General features: G+C 44.7%; 1 protein-coding gene across 1 annotated transcript in view; it reads right to left on the bottom strand.

Moving 5' to 3' along the window:
* Window positions 1-7,616: 7,616 nt before the first annotated feature.
* GPD1L (glycerol-3-phosphate dehydrogenase 1 like) overlaps window positions 7,617-21,229 on the bottom strand; it is an 83,302-nt gene continuing 69,689 nt past the window's right edge. Inside the window, exon 8 of the mRNA XM_070455305.1 lies at window positions 7,617-7,715. Coding sequence (XP_070311406.1) covers window positions 7,634-7,715 — 82 coding nt within the window. The 3' untranslated portion in view covers window positions 7,617-7,633. The remainder of the gene's footprint in view (window positions 7,716-21,229) is intronic.

Raw genomic sequence — 21,229 nt, 5'->3', positions numbered from 1 at the left:
TAAATATCATGTTTAAGTAAGCTGAGGGCTTCCCCTGCAGTCCAGCGGTTAAAACTCTGCCTTCCAATGCAGGCGGTGAGGGTTCAATCCCTGGTCAGGAAACTAAGGTCCTATATGCCTCAAGGTATAGCCAAAAATTTAAAAAATAAATAAAGTAACAAAATATACTGATGGATACTTTCACTTATCCTTAGTGGTTATGAGACTGTAAATGCATTTTTCTTTAAAGTACTATTTAAATGCATCAAGTACACTTTGGAACTGCTTCAAATGGAAGTAAGCAGCATACACAATCACAGAACTTACTGCACCAACATTTTAGCTATTAACAGAAAAGCCTGCCTCCCAGGCCACATTGAGCATTAGTTCCTCAAAAGCACTGTTTAAATTTACTTTGGAAACACCTACATTTGGTGCATCTTTTCCTTCATTCTTGAGGTTGCCTTTAGGAAAATCCAAGAACACAAATAATAAGTTAATGTGGGTATTCCCAAGTACAGTTTTATAGTTAGTAAGCAGATGGTTTGGGGCTTGGAAAACATAATGACAGTATATATGCCAGAACTACTGAACAGGAGAACACAGCAGATCAAAGGACTTTTAAAGATTTTAAAAAAAAATCAATTTATTTGTTCAAGAAATACTTACTGATGATCACCTGGTAGGCAGGCACAGGCCTGGGCATTGGATACACGATGCTGGATTAACATTTTTTTTTAATTCACAAGTTTTTCTATTGACCCCTCTGGTAGGATCTGAAAAAAGTGAAAGTATTAGTTGCTCAGTTGTGTCTGACTCTTTGTGACCACGCTGACTGTAGCCCACCAGGCTCTTCTGTCCATGGAATTCGCCAGGCAAGAATACTGGAGTGGGATGCTATCCTCTTTCTCCAGGGGTTCTTCCCAACCCAGGGATCTAGAAAGCACCAAAATCAAAACTTGCAAAATGGGTGTGAGGTCACTGGAAGAAAATTCTAGAGATAAAAGTGGAGTACTTTCTAAAGAGATCCTGAATATATGATATTCTTCATGTCTTAGAGAATACTATGTGTAAAAACATTCACATAAAGACTGTGGATGGACTGAAAAGTGGTTCAGAAGAATAAGACTACAAATGGAAATTTTATTACTCATATATATGTTATATCTACATGCATGGTATGTATATATGTGTAATATGTATCATATATACACATAATATATATGCATGAATCAATAAATATATTCTCCTACATAAATGCAAGAGAGATATATGATAAAAATCTATGTCTAAATAAGTTTATTAAAAAGGCCAAAGACATCCAAAAAGAAAAAAAAAATCTTTTTCAACAAATGGTGTTGAAACAATGGCTATCTATAAGAAAACAAAAATGAATCCCATCCCCTACTTCATACCACATACAAAAATTAATTGTATGGTTGAAAATTTTCAAAATAAAGTGATGGAAATAAAATATGTCTAAAACAGCTCTTGGAAGAAAAGTTATGACCAACCTAGACAGCATATTAAAAAGCAGAGACATTACTTTGCCAACAAAGGTCAGTCTAGTCAAGGCTATGGTTTTTCCAGTTGTCATGTATGGATGTGAGAGCTGGACTATAAAGAAAGCTGAGCACTGAAGAATTGATGCTTTTGAACTGTGGTGCTGGAAAAGACTCTTGAGAGTCTCTTGGACTGCAAGGAGATCCAACCAGTCCATCCTAAAGGAGATCAGTCCTGTGTGTTCATTGGAAGAACTGATGCTGAAGCTGAAACTCCAATACTTTGGCCACCTGATGTGAAGAACTGACACATTTGAAAAGACACTGAGGCTGGGAAAGATTGAAGGCAGGCAGGGAAGGGGATGACAGAGGATGAGATGGTTGGATGGCATCACCGACTCAACGGTCATGAGTTTGAGTAAACTCCGGGAGTTGGTGATGGACAGGGAGGCCTGGCATGCTGCAGTCCATGGGGTCTCAAAGAGTTGGACATGACTGAGTGGCTGAACTGAACTGAACTGAACTGAAAACAGCTCAATCAATCACTATAAAGTAAAAATTCCAAGTGGTAAGGAGTCAGTGTCTCCTAATTTAATTGACAGGGCTTTTTTTTTTTTTTTTTTTCTCAATTGTACATACGATAATAATGTATCTTACAGTTTACAGAATTTCAGATTTGAAGAAATACGGTCGTTTTTTGGGTGGAGGAAAATGTACTCCTTTCTCACCCTGTGGGACATGAATCTTAGAGTGTGTGGTGTTAAGTGCTGTAACGGTGGTGGGTGGTAGGAGTGCACCCCTAAAGTAAGCCTTGCCTTTTCGAGCTTTGCAGTTTGTATTAGGCATTCATATTATAGTTGCAATGAATTATAATTCCTTGTAATTTCTTAACCATCTTGCCAGTAGGTCACATGATTAGCCCAGTGTACATTAATGAATGAATGAAAGAATGAATGAACGCATAAAGAGCTAGAGCCCACACCATTAAAAAGTCTACAAACAAGAAATGCTGGAGAGGGTGCAGAGAAAAGGGAACCCTCCCTACACTGTTGGTTAGAATGTAAGTTGGAGCAGCCACTACAGAGAAGAGTATGAAGGTTCCTCAAAAAACTACAAATAAAACGTCCATATTATTCAGCAATACCACTCCTGGGCATATATTCAGACAAAACCTATAATTCAAAGAGATACACCCCGATGTTCACAGCAGTACTATTTACAATAGCCAAGACACAGAAGCAACCTAAGTGTCCATTGGCAGATGAATAGGTAGAGATGTGGTACATATATGCAGTCGAGTATTACTCGGCCATAAATAAAATAAAATAATGCCATTTGCAGCACCATGGATGAACCCAAAGATTATCATTTTAAGTGAAGTAAGTCAGATAAAGACAAATATTATATAATGTCACTCATATGTGGAATCTAAACTATAATACAAAATGACACGTCTACAAAACAAAAACAGACACACAGATATAGAGAACAGACGTGTGCTTGCCAAGGTGGACGGGGGTAGGGGAGGGAAGAATTGAGAGTTTGAGGTCAGCAGAGGCGAGCCTTTGTATACAGGATGGATAAACAACAGAGTCCTACTGTATAGCACAGGGAACTATATTCAATACCCTGTGACAAACAAGAACATGAAAAGATATATTTTCTGTACAGTCACTTTGCTGTAAAAAATAAACTAACCACAACATTACAAATCAACTATATTTTGATAACATTTTAAAAAAAGAAACCAGGACCCAGAAAAATTAAGTATCTTGACCTAAGATCATCCAGCGAGTAAGGGCTCTAAGACTTGGTTCTGCTGCCACCCTCTTCCTCCTAAACCATTTATCTTTGATCGGCTTCCCTAAAAGCAGAGCCTGAGCTGAGGATGTCCTGTGCATGTGATTTACGGAGGTTGCTATCTCAGGAAAAACCTGTAAGAGATGGAGGGAGGCAGGATAGGGCCAGGGACTGAAGGCCCATGAAGATGGAGAGTTCAGCCAAAGTCCAGCCTCAGCCTGCTCACAGGAATCCTGGAGCAGTAGTATCCACCTTGGCGCAGGGGGTGGGGCATGTTTATTTAAACTCCTACATCAGCCTGTTCATGGCTTGGGGGGGCACCCACCTTCTCATGCAGGGGGCAGGCATCTCTGAGCCAAAACTCAACTGCAGCTAGAGAATGGGGGTGCCAGCCAGGAAAGGGAATTTGGGTCGGGCTACACAGCCTCCACCTACCAGTGGGAGGGGCGTTCTCTTTAAGATTCACAAGAATATGCAGTGGTCCAGTGAATACTGTGTGTGTGTTCTTCGCTCAGTTGTGTCTGACTCTTTGTGACCCCACGGGCTGCAGCCTGCCAGGCTCCTCTGTCCGTGGAATTCTCCAGGCAAGAATACTGGAGTGGGTTACCATGCCCTTCTCCAACAATGGAATACGACTCCGCCATAAAAAAAGAACACGATAATGATGTAAAGTAATTAGCCTCCAACTAATAAAAAAAAAAATTAAAAAAAAAAAAAAAAAGAACACGATTTTGCCATTTGCACAACAGGGATGGAACTAGAGATGATCATACGAAGTGAAGTAAGTCAGATGAAGAAAGACAAACACTGTGTGGTACCACTTACATGTGGAATCTAAAAAATACAACAACCTAGTGGATGTAACAAAAAAAAGCAGCAGGGTCACAGATACAGAGAACACAGATGGTTACCAGCTGGGGGGCGGGGTAATAAAGGCCTGGGGGGGCAGGACATGCAAGCCCTTGGGTATAAGTTAGGCTTAAGGATGTATTGTACAACAGGGGAATATAGCCAGTATTTGTAATAACTGTAAATGGAGTGTGACCTTTAAACATGGAATAAAAAACAAAGACTCGAGGAGGGGAGGCCTGATTTAGCCCGCATGGGTTACCCTTGGCTTTGTACTTTGGTCATGAAGAGTTAAGACATGAGTTTGAGGGACTTTCTTGGTGGTCCAGTGGTTAAGACTCTGCATTTCCACTGCAGGGGGCAAAGGTTCAACCCCTGGTCAGGGACCTAAGACCCGAATGCTATGAGATGTGGCCAAACGGTTAAAAAAAGAAAGATGAAGTCTGAGCCTGGCCAGTTCTGCTTCTTCCTTTAAAGGATGACAGCTACACAGGACGGTCAGTGCTCCCTAGACTGCCTCCTTCCCGTCCTCCCCTCTGCCTCCCCCTTCATCCTCCCCTCCTCCTCCCCCCTCCCTACTTCCATCTCCCCTCCCGCTCCTCTTCTACCTCTTCTCTGCCTTGTCTTTCTTCTTTTTAAATTACCAAGTGACTAAGAGCCAAGCACAACTAAATGAGGTGCTAAGAACGAATATTATCCCCAGGTTGGTGCTGCCCGCATTTTACATCCCTTGGATTTCCTGACCACTTCCCTCCCACATTTTACATCCCTTGGGTTTCCTGACCACTTCCCTGCATACAAGCTCCCTAGTCTAATTCTCCTGGTGTCCTGTCCTCTGCCTGGCCATTTACAGAGCTTCCCCAGGAGCCCTTAATCCCTGAGGCCCTGAGGCCACCAGGTCCCACCATCTACTTCCCCTGTGGGTTTCTCCTGGGCCATCTACTTCCCCTGTGGGTTTCTCCTGGGAACACTTAATGAATACATAACTTTCACATGAATCCTACTCGTCGGGTCTATTTATGAGAAATCCAACCTAAAACATTCCTACTTTACAGTCAGGGAAACTGAGAAGTAAGTTGCCCAAGCTATTAATTAAAAAAAAAAAAAGTGATAACACTGAGATTGAAACCTGGCCCTCTTCTGGTTCTCAAATCCACATACCAACCTTTATATCCAATGTGGCTTCGTGAACCCAGGTCCTCATTAACATCTAGATCTCTCTGGAGAAGGCCAGTTCTGGACAAAATGCTGCTAGGGAGGGGTCAGCCTTGCCAAGCCAGTCACCTCTTTATCTACCATCCAAGGGTATGTTAAACTTAGTTCTTTAAAGTTAGTTTGTTAAAGTTAGTTGAATAGACTGTGCCATCTGTACTCAACTCTGCTCCCCTCTGCCTGTAAAACCCAGAAAAGTTTCCAATATCCAGCTACCAATGTCCAAGTCCTGGCAATGATAAACTTTTCACTGTGCCATAATGAAAGAAGAAAAAAAGGTCAATGTGGCAGAAACCAACACAACATTGTAAAAGCAATTATCCTTCAATTATAAATAAATACATCTAAAAAGAAAAAAACAAAAAAATGCCAATGTGGTAAATTTTGCTTGATGCCAAATATATTTACTTAACCACCCCCCCTTTTTTCTTTCAATTTTTGGCCATACCTCGAAGCATGTGGGATCTTAGTTCCCTGACCAGGGATGAAACCCCTGCCCCCTGCAGTGGAAGCACAGTGTCTTAACCACTGAACCACCAGGGAAGTCCCCAAATATATTCAATTTAAAAAACTCTATTCTGGGGTGATGTCTTTCCTTCATTTTGCGGGGTAGGAGGTGGGGAGGAGCCACTGGACCTGTGAGATCTTAGTTCCCCAACCAGGGATTGAACCCAGGCCCTTGGCAGTGAGAGCACAGAATCCTAACCATTGGACTGCAGGGAATTCCCTTCCGACATTTTTAATGTTCAAATATCTTCTTTTGTACAAGATAATAGTAAAAATAGATAGACGTTGATTTTTTTTAAAGTGGTCTAATGTAGCAAGCTTAAAGTTGGCAACTCTGTAGCTGTAGATTTTTTTAAAGGTGATGGTGGGTGGGTTGGGGGGCAGTTTTATTCATCTTGAAATCCAGTTGTCTGGAGGTTAGTATCGTGGGGAATGTACCAGGACCCGCGGGTGTCAGGAAACTTTCTTATTTCAGCAGAACCCTTTCTTAATCATGACCACCAGTGTTAACCATGATTCTCTTGATAGCAAGTGACAGAAACCCAATGATCTCAGATAAAAGGGGATTTTGCAAGGCTTTCATTATTTCAAGAAGGTGCTGGTAGACTTTACAGATGTTGGAACTAAGCGCTCAAAAACCACTGTGACTAGGAGTTTGGGATTAACGGATACACACTACTATACTATATATAAAATAGGTAAATGACAGGTCCTATTGTGTATCACAGGGAATGCTGCTCAATAGCTTATAGTAACCTGTGACAGAAAATATATGAACATACATACATATGGATAACTGAATCAGTTTGCTGTGTACTTGAAACTAAACAATACTGTACATTAACTACACTTCAATTAAAAAGAAATCTGCTGTGACTCTCCATGTTCCCGAGTATAACAGCTGTGTACTGTTACAAAACCAACCACCTCAAAAATCAGTAGATTAAATCAATAACAGTAGGACTTCCCTGGCGGTCCAGCGGTTACGACACTGCACTCCCACTTCAGGGGGCATGGGTTCTACCCTACACTGGGGGACTAAGATCCTGAATGTCGTGTGGTGCCATCAAAAAATAGAAAAAAAAAAAAGATTAAAAATAAAGTAAAACAACAACAGTCACTTATTACACTCGTGAATCTGCCTGAGATAGAGTCTGGCAGAGAAAAGAGACATCACATCTGCTCCATGTGATGTCTGACTGGCTGCCCCAGCAAAGGGCTGGAACTCTGCTCCTAACGCAGGGCAACATGCTGCAAGCTGGTTCTGTCAGCTGGGCCGAGGGCCCCAGGGACGGGTGTCTCCATGTGGCTACTGACAGCGTGAGAGCTGGATTCTGAGGGCAAGCACAGGTGGGGGTGCTGGGGGGAGCTGTCATGTGTCGCCTCCTATGAGCTGGCCTCAGAGTCAGAGGGCAGCCCCCCACCCTCCTCCATCAGGGAAGACAGTGACAAAGTCTCACCCTATTTCAAGGGTTGGGGATCGTTATAAACTCCTGCTTTTTTTTCTTTTGGGCGGGGGCACCTTGAAGCTTGTGGGATCCCAGTTCCCTGACCAGGGATGGAACTCGTGGCCCTTGCATTGGCAGGTGGATCCTTAACCACTGGACCATGGGGACGTCCATAAACTCCTCCTCTTGCTGGGGAGTGGCCAGGCTCTGGAAAAGCATGTAGCATGAGACACATGACCACGGCCACCTTCTGGAAACACGATCTGCTATACCTGGCACTGTCTTCACTCTGCAGTGAATCACTCCCACGCATGGAAGGCGTGGCCATCCGTGATCTCAGGCTCTCATCTTTAGCTCCATCATCTGAGAGGGGTGCACTCTTGCCTCTGGCCCAGTCTGGGGTGAATCTTGGTCCCAACTATAGCGGGAAGAGATTGAATAATGTGATTGGCTTATTTGGGGTCAGAGACCTGCCAATGACTGTGGCCTACAGGATGAAATCTGAAAGAACATGGGCTTGCTTCCCTGGTAGCTCAGACAGTAAGAAATCTCCCTACAATGCAGGAGACCCAGGTTCGATCCCTGGGTTGGGAAGATCCCCTGGAGAAGGCAATGGTTACCCACTCCAGTATTCTTACCTGGAGAATCCCATGGACACAGGAGTCTGGCGGGCTGCAGTCCATGGGGTCACAAAGAGTCAGACACAACTGAAGGACTAACATTTTCACTTTTCAAGCATGGGACCAGAGGCAGGATGGGACAAGCCACAGAACCAGCAAAGTGGAGGAATGCTTTCCTGAGGAGACAGGTCCATAACTGTCCACGACAGGGCTTGCTCCTAAAGACTCTTCCCCTCCCCCATGGGGTGACAAGGAACGCAACCAGGGCCCCAGTGAACAGGCTCTCTGGTTACAACCCCAAGAGGGGATTTGTATTGCCTTATAGGTCCAATTCTGATAATACAACAGGTTTGGGTGGAAGTTGCGGAGATTTACGTTTAAAGAAACAAACCGGACAGGCTTGGCAATAAATGGGACTCATTTCCTTCTGGAAGTTCCTGCCCTGAAGAGGTGGGATGTTTCAAGCAATCTGATCCTGAGGGCTGAGAGCAACTCACAAATGTTTCTCAAAACAGCTTCTTTGGTTGAACACCTCAGCTTTTGGATGCCAACTTTGACCCCCAAAAACCACTTGAGTTCATCTGAGTAAAATCAAGATTCAGGGATTATCAAGACTTTCCACCACCTGGCTCCAGCTAAAAATCACAAGCGTCCATTTCCACTTCCAGCATAAACTAGAAAAGGTAAAGTTTAAAATAATAGTTTTGAGAATTCCCTGGTTGTCCAGTGGTTAGAACTCTACACTGGTGAGGGCCTGGGTTCCATCCCTGGTCGAGGAATTAAGATCCCATAAGCAGTGCAGTATGACCAAAATAAAACAAAAACACCCAGTTTAAAATGCATTTCAAGAGACTTCCCTGGTAGTCCAGTGGTTAAGAATCTGCCCTTCCGCTGCAGGGTGCACAGATTTGGTCCCTGGCTGGGGAACTAAGACCCACATTCCCCATAGTACAGCCAAAAAATAAATCAATAGAAATAAATTTAGGACTTCCCTGGTGGCACAGTGGATAGGAACCCGCCTGCCAGGGGCAGGATCACAGGTTTGATCCCTGATCCGGGAAGATTCCACATGCCTCAGGGCAACTAAGCCTGCACTCTGGAGCCTGAGAGCTGCAACTACTGAACCCAGGATCCTAGAGACCGTGCTCTGCAACGAGAAACCACCGCAATGAGAAGCCCGCACGCTGCAACTAGAGAAAGCCCATGCACAGCAATGAAGACCCACCGCAACCAAAATTAAATAAATTCATTCATTCATTCATTCAAAAATAACTTTAAACACTTTTCAAAAATTTTTCACCTGTTGCTAGTTTCCTAGGTAGTGGATTAGGGACCTTTTTTGTTTTCTTCTTCATCTTTTTCTGTATTTGAGGAAACCTAATAAGCATCACTTTAGGGGGAACAAAATTCTTCCCTGGGTAGAGGGGTCCTCTCAAATCTGCGGGTGAGGCTGGAACTGTGCCATGGGGAACTGCTGAGCTGAGCTGCTTCCATCCGCAGCCAGCATCCCTGTAAGAAGGTGATCACAGCAACCCCCAGCCTGCCTCTCCCCTGCCAGGGAGTGCAGGACTGGGCTCTGGAATAAGATGCACAATCCTCCCCCACCTTCCCAGCACTGCCCTCCGGGTATTTGAAGATCCTTATCCAGGTCATCCCACACCTCAGCCGCAGCTCTGTCGCCAAGTTAACCAGACTCAGGATGGTGGACGGGGATGCCGCCTGCCCTTCTGGTCAACCAGAAATGTTGCCCGCTGTCAAGCCGTCAGCCACTGCAGCACCCCCTGATGGTGTTATATCCAATTTGCCTTCATTCCCGTGTCAAAAGAGTAAGTTTAAAAAAAGTCTGATGTCAACTAAGGCATCTGCAAAACCATTCTGTTGGTCCCTTTGAAGCCCTGGATGACTCAGGGAGAGTCTATTTTTGTGCTCATTGTTGAGCGCGGCAGGTATCAACAGGAAAGCGAGCCCTGTGGAGTGACATCACGTCATCGCAGACAATGGAGTGGGCAGCCACCCCTGCAAAGCTGCTGGCTGAGCCTGAGAGTTAGGGTCCCCCCCCCACTGAAGCGCTCCCCCGGCGCTTTGGAGGAGCTTCGCAGAGCAGAGGTCAGAGGCAGAGCGAGGGGCCTGGGAACCCACCAGCCTCTGATGTGAGTGGGGTAAAGGGTCAGTGAGGGGAGACAGGGAAAGAGAGGGTTTCTGCTTCTGCTGACGCAGGCCGTGCCCTTGGTCTGGAGTGTGTGTGCCTCTGTGTCTGTATGTGTATGTGTACACGTCTGTCTGCGTGTGTTTCTCCAGGTGTGTCTGGTATATGTGTATGTTTGTGCAACCCTGAGTGTGTGTCTGTGTGTGTCTATGCTTGTGTCTCTGTATGCCTGTGTGTGTGTCTGTGTATGCCTGTGTGTGTGTCTATGTATCTGTGTGTGTGTCTGTGTACGCCTGTGTGTGTGTCTCTGTATGCCTCTGTGTGTGTGTGTATCTGTGTATCTGTGTGTGTATGCCTGTGTATGTGTCTGTGTATGTCTGTTTGTGTCTCTGTATGCCTGTGTGTGTCTATGTATCTGTGTGTGTCTGTGTATCTGTGTGTGTGTCTGTGTATCTGTGTGTGTGTCTCTGTATGCCTGTGTGTGTCTGTGTCTGTGTCTCTGTATGCCTCTGTGTGTGTCTGTGTATCTGTGTGTGTGTCTGTGTATCTGTGTGTGTGTCTGTATGCCTGTGTGTGTCTGTGTATCTGTGTGTGTCTGTGTATCTGTGTGTGTGTCTCTGTATGCCTCTGTGTGTGTCTGTGTATCTGTGTGTGTCTGTGTATCTGTGTGTCTGTGTATGTCTCTGTGTGTGTCTGTGTGTCTGTGTATGCCTGTGTGTCTGTGTATGTTTATGTTTATGTCCGTGTATCTCTGTGTATATAAATATATATCTACAGATGATCATACTAGGTGAAATAATTCAGAGAAAGACAAATACATGATATCACTTTTAGGTAGAATCTAAACATCGATACAAGTAAACCAATTTATAAAACACAAGCAGACTTGGAAAACAAACTTCTGGTTACCAGAGAGGGAAGGGGAGGGGGAGCCACAGATTAGAAGTTCGGGATCAGCAGATACAAACTATTAAACATGAAGAGATAAACAAACAGGCCCTACTGTATAGCGCGTGTGCTAAGTTGCTCCAGTTGTGTCTGACTCTGCCACCCCATGGACTGTAGCCCACCAGGCTCCTCTGCCCGTGGGATTCTCCAGGCAAGGATACGGGGTGGGTTACCATGCCCTCCTGCATGGGGTCTTCCCACCCCAAGGATCAAACTCCAGTATCCTATGTCCCCTGCATTGGCAGACGGGGTCTTTACCACTAGCACCTGCCTGAGAAGCCCCACTGTAAAGCACAGGTAACTATAATAAATACCCTGTAATAAACCATAATGGAGAAGGAACGAAACTGTGCCATCTGCAGACACATGGATGGACCCAGAGATTGTCATACAGAGTAAAGCAAGTCAGAAAGAGGGGCTTCCCTGGGGGGCCAGTGGCTAAGACCCCATGCTCCCGCATGGAGCCTGGGTTTGGTTCCTGTTCAGGGAACTAGATCCTGCATGCCACAACTAAAGATCCTGTGTGCCACAATTAAGACCTGGCGCAGCCAAATAAACACATATTTAAAAATAAATATAAATGAAAATGAGCAAAGCATCTGAATATCAATTTCTCTAGGAAGATATACAAATGGCCAATAAGCACATGAAAAAATTCTCATCATTAGTCATCAGGGAAATGCAAACCAAAACCACAATGAGATACTACTTCATGTCCACTAGGTTGTCTATAATCAAAAAAGCTGAAAATAACAATTGTTGGCAAGGACGTGGGGGACTTGGAACCTTTGTATTCTACTGGTGGGCACTTAAAATGATAGTTATTGTGAAAAACAGTACGGCAGTTCCTCAAAATGTTAAACGTAAAAGTTCCATAAGACCTACCAACTCCACTCCAAGGTGTATAGCCAAGAAAATTAAAAAACCTATGTCCACACAAGAATCTGTACACGAGAGTTCATGGCAGCATTACTCGCAATAGACAAAGAGTAGAAACAATCCGAATGTCCATCAAGTGATGAATGTGGAATATCCATACAATGGAATATTATCCAGCCATAGGAAGCAATAAAGCACTGATACCTGCTACAATATGAATAAACCTTAAAAACAATTATGCTAAATGAAATAAGCCAGACATAAAAGGCCACATATATGAAATATCTAGACTAGGCATATCCATAGACTTGGAGGGCTGCCCAGGTGGGACTAGTGGTAAAGAACCCATCTGCCAATGGAGGAGACATAAGAGATACAAGTTCGATCCCTGGGTGGGGGAAGATCCCCTGGAGGAGGGCATGGTTTCCCACTCCAGTATTCTTGCCTGGAGAATCCCATGGACAGAGGAGCCTGGTGGGCTACAGTCCATGGGGTTGCAAAGAGATGGACACAAATGAAGCAACTGAGTTCACACAGAGAGACATGGAAGCTAGATCCAAGTGGTTGCCAGAAGCTGGGAGCAGGGGAAAGGGAAGGAACTGCTAGTGGGTTTCCATGGAGGGTCTGTCTGGGACTGAGGGATCTCCATGGTAGGAATCTCAGTGCTAAGCTTGGCTATTTCTAAGCAAACCCTGAAGAAGTGGTCTCCCTGTTCCGTATCTGAAAACGACTGTGTTAGGTTGTCACTAAGATCCCTTCTAGCTCACAAATTCTTTGAAATTTTATTTGTGAGGAAAAAGAAAAAAAAAACAAACAAGCAACAACACATGATCCAAGCCTCAAACCAGAAAAGCCTGTTTTTCTTTTCCCGTCTGGTAAACGATACGCCCTGGGGCCAGCTCGCTGTCCAGACCTCTTGGTCATTCCCAGGGATTCATAGATCCCCTGAATGTGGAAGAAGCAGCATGGGTCCCCTGTTTTCTAAAAAAGACCCCTGCTTAGTCTCCAATCCCAAGCCTGTGAAATCAGGACATCTGGGCGTGGGACCCAGGCCAGGAGGACTTTTTCAAGAGCTGCCCAGGGGATTCAGCTGTGCAGCCAGGTGTGAAAGCCAGGGGCTGTGCCTCTGACACCTGCTCGGCTCCTCACTCCCAGGCCCTCCCAGGACTGGGCCAAGGGCTGCCAGGAAACAACAGATGAGTCAGTCAGGCTCACAGGAAGCCAAGATAAGACCCTTTGGGGGACGCTTGAGAAAGGCAGGAGAGGCCGTAGTAGACCACAGGGGAGAGGGTGTGGGGCTGCGGGTGGCTGGGACGGAGCAGAGGTCAAAAGAAATTGAGGAAGATCAAGGAAAACCAAGCACAGAGGCACCTAAGCAGAAGGAGGCCACACACTAGCAATTGCTGGTCCCGCTCAGCTTCCTTTCCAGGGTTTTCCTAACTCTGTTTTTGTTTTTTCAAATTTATTAAAAAAAAATTTTTTGGCCACATCACACAGCATGAGGGATCTCAGTTCCCCGACCAGGGATCGAACCCTTGCCCCCTGGACTGGACACTCAGCCTTAACCACTGGATCACCAAGGACGTCCCTCTGCTGGCTTTTATAGTAAATCCTCTTCTTCTTAGCAGCAGGAGATACTGTATTTTCTAAAGATGGCTACAACAGTGTCTCCAGCCCACAATGCTCTCCTCAAAGTGATCTCACTGCTTCCCCATGGAAAGGTAGCAGGTAATTTCTGTCCCCTTGAATCTCGGGGTGACTTTATGTTGTAACCACCAAGACGCAACACAAGTACTATATGCGACTTCCAAGGCTAGGTCAGAACAGCCACGGAGGTTCCATCCTGATCTCCAGGCACCTTCTCTCAGGGAGCCCTGGGCCACCAGCTAAGAAATCTGACTGCCCTAAGACCACCATCACATGTAGGCTCTCCAACTGACAGTCCCAGCTGAGCCCAGCCTTCCAGGCATCCCCACACTAAAGTGCCATATTGGATACTCCAGACAAGCCCAGCCAGCAGCTAGCAGTACTGGGCAATCTCAATCAACATCATGAGAATTGCTCGGTTTGAGCCCTGCCCATGTTCCTGACCCACAGCATCTATGTGATGCAATAAGAAGGCTGTTCTTAAGCCACAAAATCTGGGGTAGTTTGTTACACAACAAAATTGAAACAGGTAGTCCAAGAAAATCTGTAATCCTTTTCATCAGAACATGATTGCCACACCAACCCCATCCCAGGGTCTGTCACCCTCCCTAAGTCACCTTTGGTTTAGTTTTCATCAGGCCTCCAACCACTGACCTCCTACCACCAACAGGTGAAGCTTGCACTGTGGAAAGGAATTGCTGATACTTTTCACAATCAGAGTGGTTCCTAAAAGAACACAATTATAAAGTATTAAAAGAAAATCGTTGCTGTTGTTGCTGTTCAGTTGCTAAGTTCAGCTCTCTGTGACCCCATGGACTGCAGGCCTCCAGGCTTCCCTGTCCTCCACTATCTCCCGGAGTTTGCTCAAGTTTATGTCCATTGAGTCACTGATGCTATCTAACCATCTCATCTTCTGCAACTCGCTTCTCTGTTTGCCTTCAATCTTTCCCAACATCAGGGTCTTTTCCAATGAGTTGGCAGTCGGCAAAAGAAAATATAAGCAACATTTTTTTTTAAGTTATAAAATATACATGAAATGAAAGTCATGTCTGACTTGTTGCCACCCCATGGAATATACATTCCGTGAAATTCTCCAGGCCAGAATACTGGAGTGGGTAGCCTTTCCCTTCTCCAGGGGATCTTCCCAATCCAGGGATCAAACCCAAGTCTCCCGCATTGCAGGGGGATTCTTTACCAACTGAACCACCAGGGAAGCCCTAAAATACACAAAAAAACATTTCAACCATTTCGAAGTGGCATTAAGAATATTCACATCATTGTGCAGTCACTACCACCATACATCTCCAGAACTTTTTAATCTTGCAAGCCTGAACCCCACATCCACTAAACAACAACTTCCCATTTCCTTCTCCCCTCAGCCCTGGAAACCACCAATCTCCTTTCTGTCTACGAACTGGATTACCTGAGGAACCTCATATAAATGGAATTATGCAGTATTTGTCCTTTCGTGTCTGGATTCTTTTACTTAGCATAATGTCCTCAAGTTTCATCCAGGTGGTTGCAAATGGCAGAATTTCCTTCCTTTTTAAGCTCAATAATATTCCATTGCATGTATATACAGAAGTTTTTCTAGTCATTCATCCATTGATATCCATTTGGGTTGCTTTCACCTTTTGGCTATTATAAATAATGTTGCTATGAATCTGGGTGTACACATATCTGCTTTCAACTCCCTGAAGTGGAACTGCAGGATCATATGGTAATTCTTGTTTAGTTTTCAGAGGAACTCCTGTTATTTTCCATAATTGCACCATGTTTTCATTCCCATCAGCAGAGCACAAAGGTTCCAATTTCTGCACATTCTCATCAATTCTTCTTCTTATTTTTCAGATATCCATGGGATAATGAATGGGAAGCTGTATCTCACTGGAGTTTTGATCTATATTTTTCTAATGACTAGTGACATTAAGCATCTATTCATGTGCTTTTCATATGCTTATCTTCTTTGGAGAAATGTCTGTTCAAGCCCTTTGCCCACTTTTTAACTGTGTTGTTTGGTTTTTCATCGTCAAGATGTAGGAGTTTTTTAAAAATTCTGTATGTTTACCCCTTATCATTATTATTATTATTTTAATTTCATTTATTGATTTTTGGCCACACTGCTAGCTTTCATTTTCACTAGCTTGTAGGATTTCAATTTGCCCACCACGGATTGAACCCTGGCCTTGGTAATGAAAGCGCTGAGTCCTTTCCATTGGACCGCTGGGCGACTCCCTTGACCCCTTGTTATATAAATGATTTGTAAATATGGTCTCCCATTTCATAGATTGCCTGTAAGCAATATTAAAAGAGCTAAGATGAACACAACACTGTAAATCAACTATACTGCAATTAAAGGGAAAAAACGAGAATTTTCCCTTTGTGGTCCAGTGGATAGGACTCTGCTTCCACTGCAGGGGACACAGCATCGATCTTTGGTTGGGGAACCAATATCCGAAAAGCCACATGACCCGGCCAAAACACAGACCAAAAAAAGAGAGAGAGCATGAGTGAGCTGGGAAACAGCTAGGTACTTTCTAAGCATGATACCAACGCAGAAATATTAAAGGAAACAGTCAGTGGACTTGTGTACATAAAAATATGTTAGCCATGATTTAAAAACACCACAAACAAACATATCAAAAGTCAAGTGGTGCAGAAAACAATTTTTTGCAATATGCAGCAATGTATTTTAAATATACCGCAAGTAAAATCCAAGAAGTCCAGTAAACAATAGCTAAACCCCAATAATATTAAACAGGGCAAAAGACACAATATACACTTACAAAAGAGAAATACACTATCCTTTCTACACATGAAAAGCCTTGTGGAAGCAAAGCTGACATCGTGCTTCCATGAAGTTGCAGGCTTAAGGGAAAACACACCTTCAGGCCTGTCAAATTCAGCCCCTCAAATCAATGGACTCCTGAGCACTGCCTATAAGGTGCTGACTACTTAATGTGAACAATTCTATCCCTAACTTTTGCAGTGCTGCTGTCTGAAGTCTGGCCACAACCTCCTAGAAATGATAACCCTGTAAATTGCTGGGCTTTGGTCTTGAACATACCAACTATAAATTCAGTCGCCTTGGTAATTTTGCAGTGCTTGGCTTTAATGACCTGTTGTGTTTTTCATTTGAATAGCAGGTCCTTTTGGCTGTCTCGTGTTTCTTGTAGGTAAACTTCTTTTCTTACTGCTGTTATCTGAGTCTTCAATTCACCCAGAATCAGTGAGATGCAGAGTAAAATATCAAGGTACCATTTTCAGCTATTAAATGGGCAAACTATTTTGCCAAGATATTGTTCAATGCCAGCTGGGTGGGCAGTAAGCTGGGCCCACCTACGTGACAGCTAACTTCTAAAATATACGCTTTAAGTCCTGTAATTCTAGTACCTGCAATTCAACAATGGCTATCATTAGGTTGTACATCCTGAAATTAGAAACAAACAAACACGAAAGGATCATCAACTTACAGTCAAATACATTTTCTATGAGTCTGAGGACTCTGCAGAAATGCTCTTGCTTAATGTAAAATGAAAAAAGTGGGATGGGGTGGGATGAACTGGGTGATTGAGATTGAAATATTAATATACACACTATTGATAATATGCATAAAACAGATAACTAATGAGAACTTACTTCATTACTCAATGCTTTGCAGTGACCGAGATGGGAAGGAAACCCAAAAGAGAGGGGATATATGTATGTGGATGGTTGATTCACTTCTCTCTACAGCAGAAACACACGACACGGTAAAGCAACTACACCGCAATAAAAATTAATTTAAAACCAAAGCAGAATCATACTGGATGATGGAAATTTGACACTAAAGTATGGTAAGAAAGCATTTAAGTTACCACCCTTTTCTTAAAGGAAAGAAAAAATTCATTTTAATCTGCTGCCATTTAATAACAGAGCACCCTAGAACTTTAATTAAGTTCTTAAGTTCAATTAAGGTGGAATTATATATAATGTTGTGTTTTAAGGTCAGTTAAGGTGGGTGGATGAGGGAAAGAATCAAGAAGGGGAAAAAAAGGGACCTGGCATAGTGTGGGGGGATGGGAGAGACAGACAGATCTAGAAACTCAGGCAGAACGATCAAATGAAATCAATTCATGGACACCATTTCATATCCTCTCTCTGTCTCTCTCTCTCTCTCACACACACATACACACACTCCAGGCTGTTGTTTCAGGTTTTCTAGCAGAAACCAATGAAGAAAACAGCTATCTGAACCGCCAAGAACATAGACTCTCCTGCACGTAGGAGCAAGTGAAAGGATGTTCACATCAAATCCCTGTCAGAATAGCAGGGCCAGGACTTTGCAAAGGACCTCAGAGGTGGCTCAGAAGTTGTGGGGGGCTGTGCAAACACCCCCTCCACTGGGAGGTGGGGACTCGGGCTCAGGTTACTGAATTATTTACCAGAGCCCTCATTTACAAGAAACCACTTTTGACACATTAAAAGGGCTGGGTAGGGGAGTAAGCAAGCACCGGCTGAAAGAAAAGAACAAGCTGCTATTTACAAAGGACGCACACCCACAGGCGCACACCTGTCATGTGATCAGAGAAGCAGTGGACCAGCAAATTAAGCAAACATCTTTTGCAAAGATCAAAAACAGGAGTGATTGCCCACAGCCAGCCCCAGTGTGAGCCGCTGAGCAAGCGATCCTGGCTTCTGCTGATACACAACTGACTCCGTGGAAAGAGCTTTGAAATGCTGGGTCAGGGACTTCCCTGGTGGTCCAGGGGTTAAGACTCCAAGCTTCCACTGCAGGTGATAAGAGTTCGACCCCTGGGCGGGGAACTAGATCCCACATGCCACATCATGCAGCCAAAAGGAAAAGAAAAGAAAAGAAATCTGGGTCAGGCAAGGTCTGTCCTCTCTCAAAAGCAGACTCATACTTTGAATTGCCCAGGTTTGGGAACTCCTGACTGCATGAAAACGCTCCAAGGAGTCTGTTTGAAGTAATAGGGAGCATCTCAGAGCTGTAATTAGCAAAGTGTCACCAACACAAGAGATTTAGCACTGGCTGCCTGGAAAACAAAGCAGGGTTCCTTGGCCCAGTATGAGAGAAGCAGGTCAAGTTAGCAGCTTAGCAACTCAGTCACCCCTGGAGAGAACCCAAGAAGCGATCTGACACCCATGAGTACCCTGCGGGGTGTATATTTCAGGCGTCTTGGGGCCTTTGATTCTTGCGTGGTCACTCCTTCCAATAAGTCAAAGCAGCCCAAGCTCTCAGGTGGCTGAAAATAACGTAACAAGGTTCAAAAGGACCTCCCACAGGACTTGCCTGGAGGAACAGTGGTTAAGACTCTGAGCTCCCAACACAGGGGACCTGGGTTTGATCCCTGGTCAGGGAACTAAGATCCCACATGTCACAGTGAGGATTCCTCATGCCACAGCTAAGACCTGGCACAGCCAAACAAATAAATATTTTCAAGGGGGAGGACCTTGCACAAGTTGTAGTACATATATGAGATGAAATATATTTTATATTGAACACAACAAAAAATAGAACAAAATAATACCACTTGCAGCAACATGCATAAACACAGAGATAACACCACTAAAGTGAAGCAAGTCAGGAAGGGAAAGAAATTTCACATGATATCACTTATGTCGTTGTTCAGTCACTAAGTCGTGTCTGATTCTTTGTGACCCCATGGACTGCAGCCCGCCAGGCTCCTCTGTCCATAGGATTTCCCAGACAAGAATACTGGAGCGGGTTGCCATTTCCTTCTCCAAGGAATCTCCCCAACCCAGGGATTGAACCCGCGTCTTCTGCATTGACAGGCGGATTCTTTACCACTGAGCCACCAGGGAAAGCCCTCTTGGTACACTGACATGTAGAATCTAAAATAGGACACAAATGAGCTCATCTATGGAACAGAAACAGACTCACGGACGTAGAGAACAGGCTAGTGGTTGCCTTGGGGGAGGGGGTTGAGGGAGGGATGGAGTGGGGAGGTTCACCTTAGCAGATGTAAGCTTTTCTATATAGAAAAGACAAACAACAAGGCCCTACTGTATAGCACAGGGGACTATATTCAATATCCTGTGATACACCATAATGGGAAAGAATATGTGTTGCTTTTTGTTTTCTGGCTGCACCTTGAGGCATGCAGGATCTTAGCTCCCCAACCTGGGATCGAGCCCATGCCCCCTGCACTGGAAGCACAAAGGCTTAGCCACTGGTCCACCAGGGAATTCTCAGAAAAGAACATTTTCAAAAAGAATGTATATATATGAATTCCCTGCTGGTCCAATGCTTAAGACTCCTCATTTCCAATGCAGGGGACTCGGTCAGGGAACTAAGATCCTATATGACCCTTGGTATAGCCAAAAAAAAAAAAAAAAAACAGCACAGGAAAAAAAAAATGTGTATATGTGTGTGTGTGTGTGGGTGTGTGTGTGGGGGGGGGGGGCTTCCCTGGTGTCTTCCCTGGTGGCTCAGATGGTAAAGAATCCTCCTACAATGCGAGAGACCTGGGTTCGATCCCTGGGTTGGGAAGATCCCCTGGAGAAGGGCATGACAACCCACTCCAGTATTCTTGCCGGGAGAATCCCCATGGACAGAGGAGCCTGGGGGGCTAGAGTCCATGGGGGTTGCAAAGAGTTGGACACGACTGAGTGACTAAGCACGCAGCACGTGCACACGCACACACACACACATTAATATAAAACGGAGTGGCTTTGCCATACAGCAGAATTAACGCATTATACATCAGCTACTTCAATTAAAAAAAGTAAGAGGACGTCACGCACGTATCTGTGAGTTGGATAATGGCAGGATGCACAGGACAGAATTATCTTCCTTCCCCCTTCCCTCCTGTTTCCTGTAACTCAGAAAAGTGGCCCCAGCACCAGCACTGGGGTGCGGCTGTGACCCTATCTGAGACAGATGTAGGGCAGGATTGCAAGTGACAAGATGTAGACTGCACCCAGGAAAGGGGTGAAGCCTTTTACCGACATGTAGAGCTGTAACCGCCTGCCTGGACCCGGGAGCCAGTCTGTTGGTCCCTGTAGCCATGAGATCATAATATGACAGGGCACATAAGCAGGGCACACAGGAAGCCTGGGCATGGAAGGAAATCACAGAGAGAAGAAGCCGGGGAAACAGATGTGACAGCTTGTTGCTGCTGGAGCTTCCTCAGCAAAGGTCAGGATTGGGCTTATTTTTAAAAGAGACAAATCCTGGTATCTACCCAAGATGTTTGTTCCTATTGTCTTTAATCTGTTGGCAGGAGCAGGAAAGAAATCAGTTTGGGGTAAATACTGCTTCAAGCAGTAGCCGTTTGTAGAGCGAGTTTGGACCCTGGATACTGAAAATGGACCAAGAAAAACCAGCACATCCTTGTCAGCACACCCAGCACAGGGGCTTCAGCGGCGTTTTCTCTTTTTTTTGCCTGCACCGTGCTGCAAGCAGGATCTTCGTTCTTCAAACCGGGATGGAAACTGCGCCCCTGCAGTGGAAGCGCGGATTCTTAACCACTGGACCGCCGGCCAAGTCCCGTCCGCTGTTTGCTTAGAAACACAGACCATCTCTGTCAGTGGACCTTTGAGACCCACTAAGATGAGACCTCTGAGAGCAGAAGGTGAAACTGGCCCTCTCACTCCAAGTCCTTAGAAAATGGACACGCAAGTCCCTCCCTGAGGGTGTCCAGGTGGTCTGGCTAAACAAGTGCAGAC

This window comes from Odocoileus virginianus, chromosome 26 (assembly GCF_023699985.2).
Source record: "Odocoileus virginianus isolate 20LAN1187 ecotype Illinois chromosome 26, Ovbor_1.2, whole genome shotgun sequence".
NCBI lineage: Eukaryota > Metazoa > Chordata > Mammalia > Artiodactyla > Cervidae > Odocoileus > Odocoileus virginianus.
This window is presented reverse-complemented; position numbering and strand designations above follow the sequence as displayed.